This window comes from Spinacia oleracea, chromosome 5 (assembly GCF_020520425.1).
Source record: "Spinacia oleracea cultivar Varoflay chromosome 5, BTI_SOV_V1, whole genome shotgun sequence".
Lineage (NCBI taxonomy): Eukaryota > Viridiplantae > Streptophyta > Magnoliopsida > Caryophyllales > Amaranthaceae > Spinacia > Spinacia oleracea.
Window position 1 is genome coordinate 3,085,175 of NC_079491.1, and position 19,219 is coordinate 3,104,393.

Genomic DNA, 19,219 nt, shown 5'->3' on the forward strand with positions numbered 1-19,219 from the left:
AATGGATTGAGGTTTTGCTTGGGTTTATTTTTTTAATAAAAAAGATAAAGAATCTTTATTATACGTTAATAAACGTGCAAAAGTCTAAACGTAACAAACAAAAAGAAACGGAGGGAATACTATTAATGGTTAAAGATGTGCATTGACAAACGTAAAACTCCAAATAGTGCAATTATAAAAATGATGATGCATTTTCTTTGTTTCTTTTGCTGATGGATAACATGGATTGGTAATCGAACCGCTTAGTTTAATAGAACGACCTGGTTAATCGACCATGGTAACACCCCTAGTCTCATTATTTAATGCTTCACCAATTCTCTTTTAATTACGACATTATGACAAAAACAAGTTATGATACTTCGTATTATTTATCTAAATTTATTTTGGTTGAATATTGAAACAATTTCTAGTATGTTACGAGTATTATTTTAGTTTACTTTGAGGAAACAAGTTTAAGTTTGTTAAGAAAAAATAAACTCCTGTAAAATAAGTTTCAAAATGATTCCTAATTGTACATTAATACTACCGTTATTAACGTATTAGATAATATAAATTCAGATAAAATAAATCAAATAAACAACAGACGCGAGTACATGGTAACACGTGGCATCTTTCTTTTAAGTACTCCGTAGATTTTCTGATTTGAGAAGACAAACAATTGAACAAACAAAACAAAGGTTGTTTCAGTTAAAACAACAATGGAGGTTTCATGTTTTCCAGCCACATCAAAAGGAACTCACTCCCTTTTCCCTTCTTCATCAGGTTCTCTCTTTCTCTCTCCTCCCATCCCGTTGCTTTCTTTCTGTATTAAGTTATTGCCTTTTGCAATTTCTTTGTGTATTTCAAAGTTTCGATTTTTAACCATTAACTTATCTTTCGTATTGTTCTTCCACATTAATTTTCGGATTGTTTTGTTTCTTTTCATCGGTTGGTGAATTGCGATCATACTTAATGGGTTTTTAGAGTATGAAAGTTGGAAGCTTTCCTTGAATTCACTTGGAATTAATGGTTTTTAAAGATTAAGGCTTTGGAAAAATTGATGGGTTTACAATAATTCACTAATTTGATTGTTAGTTTGTGTTCAGCTTTGTGTTTTTCTTAGTATAATGCTAACAGTAGGTTGCTTTAATTTGTGTAATTCATTAAAGAATGTAAATTTGTGGTAAATATGTGGTTATAATGGCATGGCAATGGTAATCAGATCAAAGGTCTAAAACTAGGTTCTAGATCATCTATACACCTTGGCCCTGGCCCAGCCCGGCCCGTCCCAGGCGCTTACACTGTTGTTGACGACAGGGATGGGGGCTAGGATGGAATTTGATATATTTTTCTGGTTCAATGTTAGTAATAAATCTTATGATCTTGTCTAGCATTTATCAAGAGCAAGAAAATAGTTACTTGCTGATTGTATCAGCATGTATGACCAGCAAAGTGCAGTTGGCCAATTTGATAAGAGTGATTGATATTTAGTTGTAAATGTTTTATAAAGACACGGATCCCATGATTTTAGTAGATTGTGTTAGAAGGTTTGATTTGTAGTTGGTATTTTCATTAATTAAGTCCTTTGTAATTTGTAAAAGAATTAACATGAAAAATCTATTAGAGATGGATGGAGTATATGCTAATCATAATACATCATAAGTAGTAGATTGAACAATCAATTCGGCCTCATAAGTCATAAGTAATTTGAGTTATTCTATCCACCATCTCTTACGTAGTACTTCCTCAGTGTTTTTTAATAGTCGCACCATTTCGATTTTATCACTATCTTCACACTCTTATATGGCCATCTAACAATCTTCCTTTGACTTTATATTCATAATTCGTGCTCATTGTTTGAGCATAGCCGATTTGTGTCTTAAGTCATAACAATTATTTTTGCTAATTTCTTCAGAATTGCTAAAGGGGGTAAGGATATCTCCATGGCATCAAGCTTATGTATCCGTAGCGTTGACTAGTAAAAGAAAACAGCCGTTGCTTTATGCCGTCACATCTAACTTTCAAAATAAAGGCACTCTAAAGGTACAGCTATTGAACTGGTAATGATTTACTTCTCTGGTGTAGTATGCACTATGTAGTAGACTAAATGAGTAATATTTGAGTTTTATTCAAGGTTGCTTCCCACCTGTTTCAAGTATCATGTAGCCGCAAGAATGAAGCTTCTCTACTGGAAGCCAGGTATGATGAAGTCATATAATATAAGACAACTTAGTGTGTTTAGTAAGGTATGGTAAGATCGCTGCATGTTAATGAGAAGTGAATCACACAGACTTGAATTTGTTGTTTAGTAGCTTAAGTTACAGTTGTAAAATCTGAAAGTTTTCCTTTAAATGAGTTGCGTAATGGAAGTGGGGATTTGAAGCTAAAGAAACTTAGAGGGTCAGCTTAGTCATGATTTTGAAGTTTGGACACTTAATATTTTAAGGAGTCGAGAGCTGAGACGCACCAGGAGAGGAGTCTTGAACTTTTGCAAGTTCGTATAGGTTTTTGGTCATTGGCAGGGTTACCTAATGTGTAGTATGATTTAGCACAAATACGCTACGAATATTGAATACAAGGGTTAGTCGAATTGTAATATGTTTTGAGGTATTTTGAAATACGAATTTTGATAACATAATATGGAATACGGTACTTCATTTAAATTGAAAAAAAAAGAGTACATAATTACGTTTAATCAAAAGTTATATATCATCAAAATACCTTGAAGACTGACTTAAAAAAGAAGAGAAAATACTATAAAAAAAATACACAATATAGATTAAATACTCCTAGAGTCCTAGAACATCAGTTCCTCCTTTTTTCCTTTCCTTTTCTTGACGCAACACATATATCTTCCACCCTTGCCCTCTTTGAGTTTTGTGGAAGATTATCACGCTCAACAACATTCTCACCAATGTTTTGACCTTCAATAGCAGGATCTAGACCAACCCATCTTACATCTTCAAGTGCTACGGGTGATTCCTGGAGCTTTCAGTATTAATATCCCACTTTCTCGATGGCCCTTTCTTATAGTTCTTAGCAAACCGAAATATAAGACGAAGGTTAGAGTGTATATAAAACAACTTAATTGCTCTTGCTCTTGTTAGTTTGTTCCTCTTCAAAGTATGAACTAAGCCATAAGTACTCCAAGCTTTCTCTGCCGATGAACTACTTATTGGTTGAACCAACACTTACTTAGCCACCTCTGCCAAATCAGGAGTTTGTGACCCATAAACTGACCACCAATCTATAACATACATAGTGTCAGAATCAGTCTGAGCTTGTACCATAGAGTAAATCCCCTTATTCAACCAAAAATCAGCAAATTGATCTCGTATTTTTTTTTCTTCGTCAGCGTCTTCTGCTACTTTTGCAAATGTTTACATACAACCCACACCAACCTCTCTGTCTAGATTTGGAGCTCTTCTAGTAAAATCCCCTGGGAGTAGGTGCTTCAAGATAATGTTTATCATAGAAACAAGGTGATAACGCAAAGCCTAAACAGTGAAGAGGAATAATCATTTTATCCCACCTAGTTACAAGTATGGTTTCCATTTGAGGGAATTCGTTTTTATACTTGCTATCATCTATTACATCTTCTATTTCATCAAGCATATTGTCCATTCTTTCATAAATCTCCCCTATCCTATGGCCATCGGCCCATCCCAATCATAATACTTCAGCAATTAGTAAATCATATAAGTGACACTAACAATTTCTCCGACTTCATTCCAAAAATTATCATCATGAATACTTTTAACCACCAAAGAACTCAGAGAGAGTTTTAGTATATGTATCCTGCTTTGCAATACTATCTTTATAAGCCCTTAAAACGACTTTGGTTTTAAGTGTTTCTTTACAAGATAGTAGCCTACTCAAGAGGCAATAATGTGAACCAAACCTTGTCTTTGCTACCATTAAAACATTCTAGTTGAGCTAGTTGAGTTTTCTTTAAACAGTGAAATCACATACAAGTTTGGTAAACAAGTAAGTGTTATCACTGTTTAAAGAAAGCTAGAATGTTGTTAATGATAACAAATTCAAGGTTTGGTCACATTATTGTCTCTAGAGTAGGTTACTATCCTGTAGTGAGGCACTTGAAACTACAATTGTTTAAAGGGTTTATAAAGATTGGGTTGCAAAGAAAGATGCAGCTACTAAAACTCTGAGTTTTTTTTTATGGTTGAAAGTATTCATTATGATACTTTTTTGAATTGAAGTCTAGGAAATTGTTAAAGTTACTTATCCAATTTACGAATTGCCAAAGTATTGTGATGGGGGAGATTTATGAAAGAATGGACAATATGTTCGGTGAAATAAACGATTTAATGGATGATAGTTAAACACGAGTTCCCTCGAATGGAAACCTTACTCGTAACAAGGTGGGATAAAATGACTATTCCCCTTCACTGTTTAGGCTTTGTGTTATCACCTCTATGACAAAAATTATGTGAAGGTCCTGCTCTTGGTATTTTACTAGAAGAACTCCAAATCAAGTCAAAGAGGTTGTTGTCGGTTGTATGGAAGTATTTGCAAAAGCAGCATAAGATTCTAATGGAGAAAACAAATTACGAGATCTATTTACTTAATTTCAGTTGAAAAAGGGGATTTACTCTATGGTACAAGCTCAAGCTGATGCTGCCACTATGGATTCTATTGATTGGTGGTCAGTTTATGGGTCACAAACTCCTGATTTGGCAGAGGTTGCTAAGTAAGTGTTGACTCAACTCAACCAATAAGTAGTTCATCGGCAGAGAGAACTTGGAGTACTGATGGCTTAGTTCGTCCTTTGAAGAGGAATAGACTAACAAACGCAAGAGTCGATAAGTTGTTTTATATACACTCTCACTTTCGTCTTATATCTCGGTTTACTAAGAACGATAAGAAAGGGCCATCGAGAAAGTGGGATATCAATCCTAAAAGCTCTTGTTTGGAGGAATCACCCTTATCACTTGAAGTATAAGATGGGTTGGTCTAGATCCTGTTGTTGAAGGTCAGAACGCTGGTGAGAATGTTGTTGAGTGTGAGAATCTGTCACGAAGCTCAAAGAGGGAAATGTTGCAACGAGAAAGGAGGAACTGATGTTCTAGGAGTATTTAATCTATATCATGTATTTTGTTTCTATATTTTCTCTTCTCTTTTAAGTATATCTTTAAGGAATTTTGATGACATAGGACTTTGATTAAACGTAATTATGTATTTTTTTTTTCCAATTTAAATGAAGTCTCGTATTATGTTATCAAAAATCGTATTTCAAAATAATTCAAAACTTATTACAATTCGACCAACCCTCGTATTCCATATTCGTACTACGTATTAGGTAACCCTGGAGATCTTCATATGATGTATTACCCTGGGACACCTAATAAACTGCCAAAAAATTTAGCACATTTCATCTATACGTCTTAGGTGGGTGTTTTTCCTATCAGCCAGTGTTGGATCTAGTGTAATACATTCTATGAAAGTTGGTCAATTCTAAGAGGCTTCCCTCCTATTCCTATTGATGTTTACTATTACTACTCTATATTAGTTGTTTGGACTGGATTTCAAACAAGATTCGGAGCCTTTAAACACTTGCTGGGAGCAAATTGGGAGTTTGATGTCATGTATGATCTTTATGTGATATAGGTAGCATTATGTTGTTTGGGAATCTTTGGTTGCTGTTTGGGAGTCAGGGATTCTTACTTGTGTTACGAAGTAACTCTCAATCTTGGCTTTAAGCTTTCTGAAATATGTTTTGTTAACATGTCTAAGCTAAGGCTCAAAACTTTTCTTATCCACCACAATTCTGTTGAATATTACTCGTTTATGTAGTCTCTTGATTTTTGCTGTGAATGCATAATGCTTAAAACCTTATTTATTTACAGTGTTCATTGTTTTTTCATGATTATTGATACATTTTATTTTAAGATCTATGGATGAGGTGTATGATTCTCTGGCGGACCGTCTTCTTCCTACTGCAGCCGTGACAGCAAACCCCAACTTTAAGTAAGCTTGGTTCCATTTATCTTTTTTTCTTTTTCTTTTTTCTGCCTTACCATTGCGCAAGTCTTCTGGTGCAACTGGCAGAGTTTTGGAAGATCTCCTGTTAGTTTATGTTATACCTATAGTTCTTTGGAAAATGTTTGTTCTTAGGAACAATATGTGCTGCAACCCGTTGTTTATTGACTTTGACTATTGTATTCGTTTACTGTTATAATGAAGTTGCAAAATCATAATGTATAGCAATGGTGTTCTTATGTACTTTTTAAGACAAATCTAGCAATGGTGTTCTTATGTTTTTGACAATTAACTGTCAAAACCTAAAACTTGGTCAATTTTGACCACCAAATTTTTTATGGAGTCTACTCCGTGCTGTTTTTAGAGTAGAGGGAGTGCTGTTATGTGCTGTGTTTGCTTTATATAAAAAAAAGATCTAAACAAACTATATACGCTGATTGTTGAGTAAAATGCAGGTATATAGTCGGCTTGGCTGGTCCTCCTGGTGCCGGAAAAAGTACGGTGGCCCACGAAGTGGTTCAGCGGATAAACAAGTTATGGCCCCAAAAATCACCTTCCATGGACGAACAAGTAGGATCACCAGATATTGCTACTGTTCTCCCCATGGATGGATTTCATCTTTATCGTAGTCAACTAGATGCGATGGAGGTTTGTCTTTTCTCTGAGATGTTCTATTTCATTGCTTGCACCGCATATGTTGAATTTAATTTGAAAGAATATATCAACTCCACGTTATTTCATGAATACTTTATTTGGTATCATGTAATTAGCGTTAGATAAAGTCTTAGGGTGCGTTTTATTCACCTTATTTTCACATGCTTTTTCTGAACTTATTTTATCTGAACTTAACTGAACTTATCAAAACTTATTTTAGTTGTAAATTGTACTTGGTCAACCCCTATTTTTCTTAAACTTATCTTATCTGAACTTATTTTTCCTGAATAAGTGGAAATAAGGTGAACAGAACAGAGCCTTATAGGAGAAAATACGAGAAAATTCAGTCATTCACTATAGGAGAAATATAGCTAGCCTGTCCGAAACATGATGAATACTATGTTGACTTTGTTTTGCTAAGTTTATTATCCAATTACTTAAAAAAATTAATTTATAATCCAATTATCTTTTTCACCATCGTTATTAGGATCCCAAAGAGGCTCATGCAAGAAGAGGAGGTAAGGCTCTTTACTTTTTTCAGTCCGGTGCCGTTTATTCTGATCTTTGAAATGCTGATAGAGTCTCACCTTTTGTAACATTAGCTCCGTGGACATTTGATCCGGCAAGGTTACTTAAATGCCTCCAAAGTTTGAGGAGTCAGGTAACTTCTGCTGCTATTGATTTAGAAAGATGATAATTATTGTTTTTAGTTCTTAACATGATGCTAGCACATACTATGATGAAAAAAGATGGATACTAAGGCTCCGTTTAGTTGGGTGTAAAACGTTTTCAGTGTAAAATAATTTTCCATGGAAAACATTTTCCAAGGGAAAACACAATTTCAAACTAGTTTTCCTTTGTTTGATTCCTTAAAAGAAAATGGGAGAAGATGGTGAACATTGAGGGGAAGAAATGAGAAGTAAGGAGGAAATGTGGAAAAGTGGAAAAGTGGTTTCCCTCCCTTTCAAATGGAAAAGGTTTTTCTAACTTTGAGTGAGTTATGGAAAATTGTTTTTCATCCCTTGCCAAACCAAACAATGTAAAATGATTGAAAAGGGGGAAATCATTTTCCATGAAAACGTTTTACACCCTACCAAATGGAGCCTAAAGGAGGACGGGTCTTAATAGTTGGATAGTATAACTATTTTAGTGTTTTTGCACTATTCTTCTGATACATGATCAATTTACCAGGGATCCGTTTGTGCACCATCATTTGATCATGGCGTGGGAGATCCTGTTGAAGATGACATCTTCGTCTCCCTTCAGTAAGTAAATGCTCTTTGCACAAGATTATATACGTCCCTTGTAAATTGCTGGTGATACTGATGTTTTCTGGTATTGAACCCTTACCATATGACTCAAGATATTCAAGCTCACTTAACCAATTGTGCTTACCAATATAATTCGGCTTTCTTAACGGTTTTATCTCCATTCCAACAATTTTCTGCCTTCAGCGTTTCGACCACCAAATATAGTTAGGGCTACAAGTTCCGATGGTCTTTTTGGAATTTCTTATGTATTGTCCTCATTCTACTTAAAAAAACCTTTGAGATTAATTTTAATAAACTCGTGATGGAACTATCTGGATCTGCGCCTGATAGGCGACTGTTTTCAGGTCAACTTTAAATTTTGTTTTTTATGTAATTCTGTTTGAATTTCTTGTATGCAGGCACAAAGTTGTGATTGTAGAAGGAAATTACTTGCTCCTAGATGAAGGGGTTTGGAGCGATATTTCTTCTGTCTTTGACGAAAAATGGTAAATCTGCTTGTTTGATTTTTTTTCTTATGATGCTTCTGTTTAAGCTGTTATCGTGAAGTAAGAATTTCATACAGCATCTTATCACTCAGATGAAGTTCTTATTTGATTGTTGATTAAAAATGAACTAGCATGCCAAAAAAACAGTTTGTTTAGTTCAATAATACTGAAAGATCACAGTGGCCACGATGTATTATGAAATCGATGAAGCCATAAGATTTATCTGCAATGTGTACTTAAAAGATAAATAAAAATCTTCTGTCAAACACAGTTCTGTAACTGATCAGGATGTTTTGAAGGGTGATAGTAAAACTCTACCAAAGGTTCCGTAACAACAAGTAATTAAACTGAGAAATTCACAAATCTGTTCTGTTTAGTCAAGAAAAATCATATTAACATTGGGTTTTAGCAAATTCAAATGGTTATTACATGCTTGCATTGTTCTAGTAATCTGCACTCAAAACTATAACAAAGGTTTTGACAGTTTCAAGTGAATTTTCTGTTGTGAATGTGTGAAGGTTCATCGATGTTGACCTTGATTCATCTATGCAACGGGTTCTGAAGCGGCATATGTCAAAGTGTATGTATTCTTGTTTTACAAAATGGTTCAATGATTAACTGCTTCCATCAGTTCTGATTTTTCCTGTTGGTTCATTGTATATTATTACAGCTGGGAGGTCTCTTGATGAAGCGAAATGGCGGGTAAGTCTTATGAACGACATTTCTTTCTTTTCCGTTCTTTGTTGGACTGTTTCTAGCAAAACCAAATCCTCTATCCCACTTAGACTTGATCAAATACAGCCCGGCCCGCTGGCCCGATCCAAAAAGTGCGGGTTTGGGTAGCCTAAATTTTTTTACACCAAAACCCGAGCCCGGCCCGAAATCCTGTTTTGGCCCGCACCAAATTTATAAATTTGGACATTGTTTTTTTGTGTTAAAACCCGACCCGGCCCGAATTTTGATCACCTCTAATCCCACTTTGCCACTCGTTTTCCAGACAAGTGACCGGGGATTAACGGTGACATACATGATACATCTATGAGGCACTGTTCTTTTTGAGCTAAGCTGAACTGAACTGAACTAAATTTTCATGAAATTCAACCAAAAAGAATAGGGCCTAAGAACATTTAAATTTAAACAAAAAAAATAGGAAAAAAAAGATTTGAAATGGTTTTTAGCGCTGATTACTAACTTGCGAACCAATATCTGCGTTCCAGATCGAGTACAACGACCGTCCCAACGCCGAGATGATTATGAAGTCGAAGAAAAACGCAGACTTGGTTATAAGGTCAATCGAAACCTCGTAAGCTCATCATCAATCATGAGCATAATTTTGACCTTCACTCGATAAACTCAGGGAAATAAAACGGAGACACGGGAAAAAGTCATATAGGGGTTGAAATAAGTTCTTTGCTCTAGTTTACTTAGAAATGTAGCCACTATTTTGACTTTGACTTTGCGTTTGACTTTGACTTAGAAGTTGCTCCTCCTAAATCCTTGGATCTCTCTAAGAAAGTTCAAAATGTCAAGTTGTCATATTTGTAGAAAATTGTAACATTTCTAAATATAAATGCTATAAATATGTCATAAAAATGTCACACTTTTGATAGTTTCCATAAAGGGTAAAGTGGGAAATTGAGCTATGTGTGATCCAAGATATTTTTTGGTCAACAGAACTCTTTCAGTGATTCACTGAACTCAGTTCCCTGAGTGAGTAGATCAACCGTACATGGCAGGATCACTTAATTTCTCCTCGTTAATTGTGATTATGTATTGTAATTTAGGGTCTTTTGTCTCTCTTTTATCATCAACTCATAGAAGACATTCACTAAACTTGGACAGATATTAGTTCATCACTTATTCACTGCTCTATAGTCTTAAAAGCCCGTGTACGCCTTTCGGAAACATTGTTTCTAGTCGGGTGAAATTAGGGCTGACAAAAACTGTTCCGACCATACCGACATCCGAGAAACACCGAAGTGACACGAAAAAATGTTCTCACATTCAATTTGCATGTGCACAATGTTCCCGTACAAAACATCATCCGATTATATCTGAAAAGATTATACTTGACGTGTAACGGGTGATGACCCGATTTGACAGCCCTTTCACGTATATTCTTAATTATTTAACATGTTATGATGGATTGGGCTAATTAGGCTTGTTATGAAAAGATTGGTTCACATTAGTTTTCGAGTCAGTTTGTTTTGGACCGGGCTCTCTTTACTTGGAGGCTCAAAAAGGTCTTGGATACGCCTCGGATTTGGATCATATATATTATCAGGTACGAGTCAATTTTGGCTAGTTTGGTTTTCTTTCGAATTCAAATGAGCGAGGAATTAAGCGTGACAGTGCCACATGGGCCCACACCTCCAGAATCCTTTTCTTTTTCTAAGATACAAGTATACGAATAAGACTTTGTTCTCTTTAGCTTATTCTTATTCTTGTTATATATCAGATCAGAAAAAGAAAAAAAATACTCCTGAATAAATATTTAGACCAAATCGCATTAGATCAAAAACTAGAAAATCAGACTGACAGAAGTCTTGAATGTCAATCTAGTTAGCCAACGAATCCGCCGCACGTATCTAGCCAGTCTAGCTGGATACTAGAATGGGAGATGTTGATAGTCATAAAGAGATCTAAACAAACTCTTGCCTAGTTGCCTCTACGTCTGGCAAAATAAATGTACCTTAAAAGCCATTTGAGTGAAAATTAAACTTCCACCCAAAGATGGATCTATGAACATGGAACCAATGTCTCGGAAAGTCGGTTTCTTTGGATTTTTTTAAATATATTTTTAAGTTAACTAATTAAGAATTAGATTAATTAATTAATTAAGAATTAGAGAGTAATTAAGAGATCTCTAAAATAGTAAAAAAGAAGGTACAAATTGTTTGGCAGAAATTGCCGGTGTTTGAACAAATTGATAGAAATGTGCAATTGATTGCATTATTACTTGGTGTCAAAGCCAAACATAATGATGTAAGCTTCCATTATTAATGTTGTATGATAATGACATGTTTATATTACCTTGATGCATGCAAATTGTACATGGTTTTGTTACTTTAAGGTACAATTAGTTTGCCACTTTTGTCCAAAATATCTTCTACTACCTCCGTTCCTAAAAGTTCTTTACGCTTTCCGTTTTAGTCCGTTCCTAAAAGTTCTTTACACTCCTACTTTATTCCATTTTTACTCTTATTTGGCCCACCATAACTTACCCACTCACAATACTTTAATATTAGTTTCCACCCACTCACATTGTTGGACAATTTATAGCCACTCATTTTCCATTTGTTACCCCACCATCACATGTTCACCAAAATTCCTTAATTACCGTGCAAATAGTAACCGTAAAAATCATTTAGGAACGGAGGTAGTATGTTAGATAATTGAAAGTTAAAACTGTTTAAAGAAAAACGTGTTTGCAGACGACGAGAAATAATTTCGTTGTAAGAGGAGTACGGACATCGTAGTCAAATATATTATTGTGTCTTAAATTTGCCTTACAAAAACAATGGTGAAAGTTGACTTAATAGAAAAGAGCTAAAACTTTCTTAGCATTATCAATGATGTTGTTGATTTACTAATGAATCTTACATGGTTATTTTTGTTGGAGTTGATGGTACGAAGATTGTACAAATCAAGACTTTTTTTTACTACTATATTCATGAATTAAGGCATTTCTTTTTCTTTTGTAGACACTATACTTATCACATTGTAAAAATAAAAAAATAAAAATAAAAACGTACGTAAGTATGAGAATTCAATTTAGAAAAACTTATGAGAATTCACTGTCTTTTAAGGTATGTTTTGAAAGACTAGCTATTGTAATAGTTGTTACCTGTTGAAATAATTGTTAGTTGTATAGCCTATTAATGGATAGGTGTCAAAATAAGTGTGCCGTGTGCGATGATAAAACTAGCTATTGAAATTAATAAATTAAGTATAAGTTGTATAATAAAGTCTTTTTGTATTATCAAACCTATAACCTACTTTTGGTAATCTTCATGATCAAAACATTATCTCAAACATTACTAATTCTAGTAGTTCTTTGCAAAAACACAACTCTTTACTACTTATAAAAGAAGAGCGTACGTAACTATTCTTTCTATCTTGTAGTGGTTGTACATTGTAGGATATAACCGGTTATACGGCAAAATTCTCCAAGAGAGAATGAAGAGGAACACGGTGATTCCACATAATTATAGAGAAGAAAAAGTATGATCACACAAAAGCATAATTAACATTATTTTTGTTATGTAGTAATATTAATATATAAGTAAATTTTAAACACTTTGGTGTACTTCTAAAATATGAACAAATGCTTAATACTTAAATTGTTTTAAAAAATCATTAAAAGTTAGAACACTGGTTATATATATAGAACCCGATAATGAATATACGTACGCATCGCGTGAACCCGTATTAAATAGAAATCAGGAATAATTTCCAATTCCCATGATAATTGAAGAATATAGAGTGGGCTAATTAAACAGATAGGCAAAGAAAATATAAATGCCAACTTTCCCATCAACATTTAAACATTCAACATCCACATGATCTTGCTCCCTCATTCAGCCAACTAATGGAACATGCACATTATTTCAGTCCCCACTTTTTCATTTTTTTATTCAGACAAACAATTATTTTAAATAAAAACCCCATATAATATGGGGGGATTGTTTGGTTCAAAGAATCCAATGAAAATAATTAATCACAATAATTTTAATTAATTTATTAATTTAAACAAACAAAAGGAATATTTATATATCAAGCATTATCATGATTTAAATTAAAACTATAATTATTGTTTCTCTTAAATTAAAGCAAAAATAATTAATTATTATTAATACAAAGTAAAAACATAAACACAATTAAAAACATTTTGGGCCAAACATGGTCTTAGTTACTGTTTTTCTATGTCTAGTCATAAATTTCAGCACCATAATTAATACAACTCACATAACTCCCTTTTAAAAGTAGTAATAATAATATCCATAATTCTATATAAAAATCATAATACAAGAAAATTCAAAAAATAAAAGAAATAAAAAAAAAAGGGGTGAAAAGAAAACAAGTACACATGAAATTACAAATTCACCCTGCTCAATCCATCTGTTGGTGGTGGCCCTTGAGATCAAAAGAGCAGGCTGCTGTACCATTCTTTTTTCTAGCTTAGCTCCTGTTCTTGCACTTCTCCATAGCTCTTGGAGCTGAAAAAAACATCCACCATTAACTTACTTAACTTGTATTCATGTATAAAAAAAATCCTTAACACTTTTAAGAATGATATCATTAATAATCAGTCATACGATATTTATACCGATAAAATAGATATATATATATATAAAGTACAGAGAAAAATATACTTCGTATATAGCTTTTACAATCAAAACTGTTATTATTCTGCTTCATGAAACACAGTTCGTACTGAATTGAGATTAAACATGATTTATTATACTTTGGTAGTAATATTAAGTTTTACAATATTTCTGATATTTTTGTCACAACCCAAACCTGACCCATTGACCCGAACAAGATTTTTAAGAAAAATATCATTAATAACCGGTCATACGACATCTATATTGATAAAATAGAGAGCTAAACCACAAATTTAGAGAAAAAAACAAATTTTTTACAAATAAAATTGTTATTATTCTGCTTCCCGAATCACAGTTCGTACTGAATTGATATTAAACATGTTTTATTACCATAATATGCAAAATTGCACTAGGTGAGTGAATTGGTGCTAGGCCATGGTGTTTAATGTCATAAAATAAATAGGTAAACCACAAATTTAGAGGAAAACAAATATAAATTTTACAATTAGAATTGTTACTATTCTGCATCTTAAAGCACAATTCGTACTTAATTGAGATTAAACATGCTTTATTACCATAATAATACAAAATTGCACTATATGATGAATTGGTGCTAGGGCCATGAGCCCATGATGTTTAATGTCATAAATTTTCAATCGGGCCCTACTCCTATTGTTACAAGCCCAATAAGTGGGTATAGTACTACAGTGTTTAAAGTAGGATGATATTGATGCATACTTGTTGGTTTCAATATCAACGTCGGTCGATTCAAGAATCTGACCCGACTTAAATTGGATGCATTACTTGAAGTAAATTTATTCGAACTCATATTAATAATGTAATTTAAACTAGTAATGAGATAATTAAGACAGATACAGATAACATTTTACGACTTGTTTGATTTCATGCTATTAGGGTGTTCAATTAATGCTCAAAGTCTTAAACTATAAAACAACTTGATTTATCAATTATGCAAGCAACATATAATTATTATTATAACTTGGATATTAATTGATTAGTTAATATTCTTAATAATATAAATTATTTTATGCATTTATGTATGTGAATGATTTGTAATTTGAGCAATCAATTGTTGATAATTGATAAGAGAATAAAATAATTAATTAGGAGGGAGTAATTACTAACCAAGTCCAGCAGCCTCCTTTCCTTTCATAATGCGAAGTCGTTTGCATGAACCCACAAACATCCTGGTTAATTAATAATAATTTAAACATAATTAAATTATAATCAATAGTATTACTTAAATTAATTAATCTCAACCCTAGCAATATAATGTTAATTACTCAATTAAGTAATTAAGGATTAATTATGATAATTAAAGAACTTACTCCCATGGGACATCACCAACGAGCATCCAATCTCCATCCTTGTCTTCATACGTTGGAACGTAATCAGAATCATTAAGGAGATCCATCAGCTTGCTCTCATTCATGAAATCAATCATACCTTGAGCTCCATAGTTTCCTAAATTAATTAATAAAAACTTTGTGAATTACTGATAAAGTATAAATTAAACTAATCTTATGACTTTGACCATCAGCTTAAACTTTTGATCGAGTTGGTCCTTTTACATGGTATCAGAGCTAGTATGAACGAAAGTCACGGGTTCAATTCTCATCTAGAGCTTTGACTAGACCTGACCAACTATAGCCCGACCCGGCTCGGCCAGAAAAAATACGGGTTTGGGTAGCCTAAAATATGCATTTTATACCAAAATCCGAGCCCATCCCAAGAAGCCCGTTTCGGCCCGTAAAGCTCGCACCAAATAAATGGGTTTGGGCATGACTTTTTGTGTTAAAGCCCGACTCGTCCCGAATTTTAATCACCTCTAGCTTTGACCATCAGCTTAAACTTTTGGTGGAAATCTGTCATTTGTCATGGTATCAGAGCTAACGTGACACGAAAGTCACGGGTTCAATCTCATCTACATACCCCTCCTTTCAAAGTGAAAGCGCGTAAAAGTTTGTGAATTTAATATTACAGTATTATATACTTCCTCTGTTCTTTTTAGTTAAAACAAATGAATATTATGATAAAATTTGGATTAATTTGTTACCTATGGTGAAAGAACTGAACATCTTGCCCAAAGCATCAGAGAGTTGTTGGTAACTGTTGTACATTTTCAAGTCCACCTTACGTAGGTAAGGTGCACCATCCATGCTAACCTTCACGAGGGCCCCGCCGGTGCCGCCGTTCATCGGCTTCTCAGTCTCGGAATCTGGTCCGCCGGTGGTCTTTTGGACAGCCAGCATGTTCTTTCTGTATGCTCGCACTGGTGGCCATCCCACAACTTGTGTCCTACATTATTATTATTATTATTAAATTTACGTTACAATACAATATAATCTAGCTAGATTATGTTATGTAATTACTCCGTATTTATTTTCTAATGCGAAAAAAATTACAATATTAATTACGTGATTAATTTCAGGATTACAATGAGTAATTAACGAAGCTAGCTAGAGCTAACTTACGCATATGATACTGATCACCTTAATTAGTTTTTCTTTAATCCTTAACATAAAAATGGAAAAATGAAAAAGAAATCATATGGAAATAATATTAATTTATTTTCTAGCACCAAACAGCCCTTTTGGTGGAGGATGATAAGGGAAATTTTGCTTCTTCCCTAGACCTTAATTTGGTGCATATAGTAATTTAATCATTCTTATTTTCTCGGTTCATTAATATCGATTTAATTAATATATACGTGAGTATATGATCAAATATCTCAATAAATCTAAGATCGATGCATGAATTCTACACATAATATCGCAATTCACATATATAATTAATTAATATATACAAAGTACTCCGTATCATTTAAGGTCAATCTGTACATTTTTCCCTAATTAATTAATATATATCGACAGTTTGTGTTAAAAAAAAAAAATATCGCAATTCATATAAGTTTATCTCACTCTATCATTAACTTAAACCGAATACAATCATTTAAGGCATTTTCTCCTTAGAATAACACCACATGGCTACCTCCTCGCGTATTTTTTCCAAAAGAGGAAATACTTTTTGTATAATAATTTTATCAATTAGTCGTAACTCGTAACCTATAGATCATCACCACGCCATATATGTTACTGTAACTCGATTTTATTTTATTTTAAACGTAATTTTTTTTGGTGCAAATAAGCTATAAATAAAATAGAGACATGGAATTTGACCTGAGAACTACGCCAATTTTAACCACTACGCCAAGACTTTGTTGGTTATAACTCAGATTTTTTTTGAGTGATCAATATTCAATAACACTCATCTTGATCAATATATTTTTTTTGGGGGGGGGGGGGACAACAAGTAAATTATTAGTGCTGGTTTCCATTACCCATAATCATCATTGATAATTATTATATTCATAAAAAATTATTTAAAAAAAAAAATTTAAAAACTTACTTGGCAGGAGGCTTAACAGGATCAACAACAACTTTAGAAGAAATCTCATTAGCAGAAGAAACAGCATTAGCAGCAGATTTATCAGTATTGTTCTTCATCAGATCCAAAGGAGTTGAAGTTGCAGATTGTTCCTTTTTTGTTGCAGAATTATTGTTGAGTTTCAATTCAACAGTTTCAGAAAATCCTCTTTTATTTCCAACACCACTAATACTACTCTTAGTATCAGCCAATTTCTCACGAAGCCCGAGCCCAAGCCCGAGCCCGAGGTTCAGCTCTGTTTCCTCCATTTTCATCAGACCAACTTCCATATTCTCTCAAATCTTTCTTTGATTAATAAATTTTGATGGGTTTTTTGTTTAGTTTAGTTTTGTTTTGTTTTGTTTTGTTTAGTTTACTCCCTTTTTTGTGAGGTCTCTCTCTATATTTATATGAAATGGATGTGTATAATAATACTCTGTTTCTCTCTCCTCTATAGTTGGGGTTGTATATGCTGTTTCCTGGTTGGTTCTTTTTATGAGAGTAATTTGATAATATTTGTATAAATATATAAATATAAATACTATATTATGATAATAGATTGTGGGGGAAGGGGATGATAATAATGCTCCTACAATTATTATACTACCAGTTTTGTAGGAGTTTTTTTTTTTTTTTTTTTTTAAAAAAAAAAAAAAATAGTGTTACTTAGGATCGGGTGATATTCGGGTTACGAATTTGATTATCATACTGTGGTGTGTAATACTCTCTCCATTCTATAATGTTCCTCACTTTTCCATTATGCGCGATCTCCAATGCACTACTTTGACCGTTAAAATAATTTTAATATCGTATTAGTAAAAATTATAAAAAATTGACATTTAGAAAATTTATATGGAAACGAATTCAATGATATCCACATTCCACAAGTTAACATTTATGCTCTTAATCATACTATTAATTTGCATGTGACAAAGTTTTTAAACTTTGAGCATATGAATAGTAAACATGAGGAACATTACGTAAAATGTTATAATAGACTACTTAATTTGATGTTTCAAGTTTACATATTTATGTGCAAAAAAGAGAACATCTCATGGTTGGCTAAGATGGTAATTGTTAATTAGACATCTACTTTGCATGTGACAGGTTCCATATCCGAATCCTATTACTTCCTCAGTTCCGGAAATATCGCACCATAGTTGACTTTTACTCCTCTAACCATTACTTTGACCCTTATTATCTCAAATTGTATGCAAGTAAAAATTATAAAAAATTAATATTTAGAAAATATATATCGATACGAATCTAACATGACTCCACGTGACTTAAATTTCATTACGTACGAATCACAAAAAATGGCCAAAGTCGTAGTGTGAATAGTGTAAAAAAACAAATGGTGCGATATTTTCGGAACAGATGAAGTATAAGATTGTTGTTACATATGCTTTTTAATATACTTCATTATTTTATAAGAATTTATGGATTATATTGTTTTGAAATGTTACTTATTATTACAGTTTTAACTTATAAGTGTCACAAAAAAAATAATTAAATTGAGAATGTAACAGGAAGCTGTGGGAAAAAGGGAAAGGGTGAGGGTTTTGGGCCATGTGGGCAATAAATAGCCTGATTGGTGCATTGTCTGCTATTACAAATATTCTACATTTTTTTAATTCAATAACTTAAAAAGATTCAACTCCATAGAATTATTAATTCTTCAACTTTTCCACTGAAATGAAAAAGTTTCATTTATCTAATTAATTATTTATGTTTAGAGTTTTGACTCTTACTTTGATGGTTTATGTATAAATTAGTGATGTAACCTTTAAATTTATACATCAATTTGACTTTGACTTATGAGAGGTTCTCTTTAATCTTCCAATTAGGCAATAAGGTTTAATTAATTTTCAACCAGCTTTTAATAAATTTTAACCATGTCTAATAAGTTACAATTAAGTTCAATAAGCTTATTCTAATAAATTTACTCTCTTATAATCAGGTCTGATTAGATCGAAAAAATTTCAGTTAAGGTCTTATCCACTATAATAATTTGTATCTATGACAACCTAATAACAACGGGTCAAAAATCATGTCG

The 19,219-nt window shown here is 33.0% G+C and overlaps 2 protein-coding genes across 3 annotated transcripts; one reads left to right on the top strand and one right to left on the bottom strand.

Moving 5' to 3' along the window:
• Nucleotides 1-610: 610 nt before the first annotated feature.
• On the top strand, nucleotides 611-10,046 carry LOC110783794 (putative uridine kinase C227.14). 2 transcript variants are annotated; one of them, XM_021988171.2, is made up of 12 exons: nucleotides 611-762; nucleotides 1,895-2,022; nucleotides 2,114-2,178; nucleotides 5,890-5,967; nucleotides 6,435-6,627; nucleotides 7,121-7,151; nucleotides 7,236-7,294; nucleotides 7,825-7,898; nucleotides 8,303-8,389; nucleotides 8,908-8,969; nucleotides 9,060-9,091; nucleotides 9,607-10,046. In XM_021988171.2, exons 1-12 carry the CDS (start codon nucleotides 699-701, stop codon nucleotides 9,694-9,696), a joined length of 963 nt encoding a protein of 320 aa, XP_021843863.2. In that variant the 5' UTR covers nucleotides 611-698; the 3' UTR covers nucleotides 9,697-10,046. The 2 variants fall into 2 exon arrangements, with proteins under 2 accessions (XP_021843863.2, XP_056684970.1); XM_056828992.1 differs by having other exon boundaries at nucleotides 2,135-2,178.
• A 3,170-nt stretch (nucleotides 10,047-13,216) lies between these two features.
• LOC110783788 (auxin-responsive protein IAA14) lies at nucleotides 13,217-17,653 on the bottom strand. Its single transcript, XM_021988159.2, has 5 exons — nucleotides 17,146-17,653; nucleotides 15,794-16,035; nucleotides 15,066-15,201; nucleotides 14,863-14,924; nucleotides 13,217-13,608 (listed from the first exon to the last, which is right to left on the bottom strand). Exons 1-5 carry the CDS (start codon nucleotides 17,451-17,453, stop codon nucleotides 13,571-13,573), a joined length of 786 nt encoding a protein of 261 aa, XP_021843851.2. The 5' UTR covers nucleotides 17,454-17,653; the 3' UTR covers nucleotides 13,217-13,570.
• Between the last annotated feature and the right edge of the window lie 1,566 nt (nucleotides 17,654-19,219).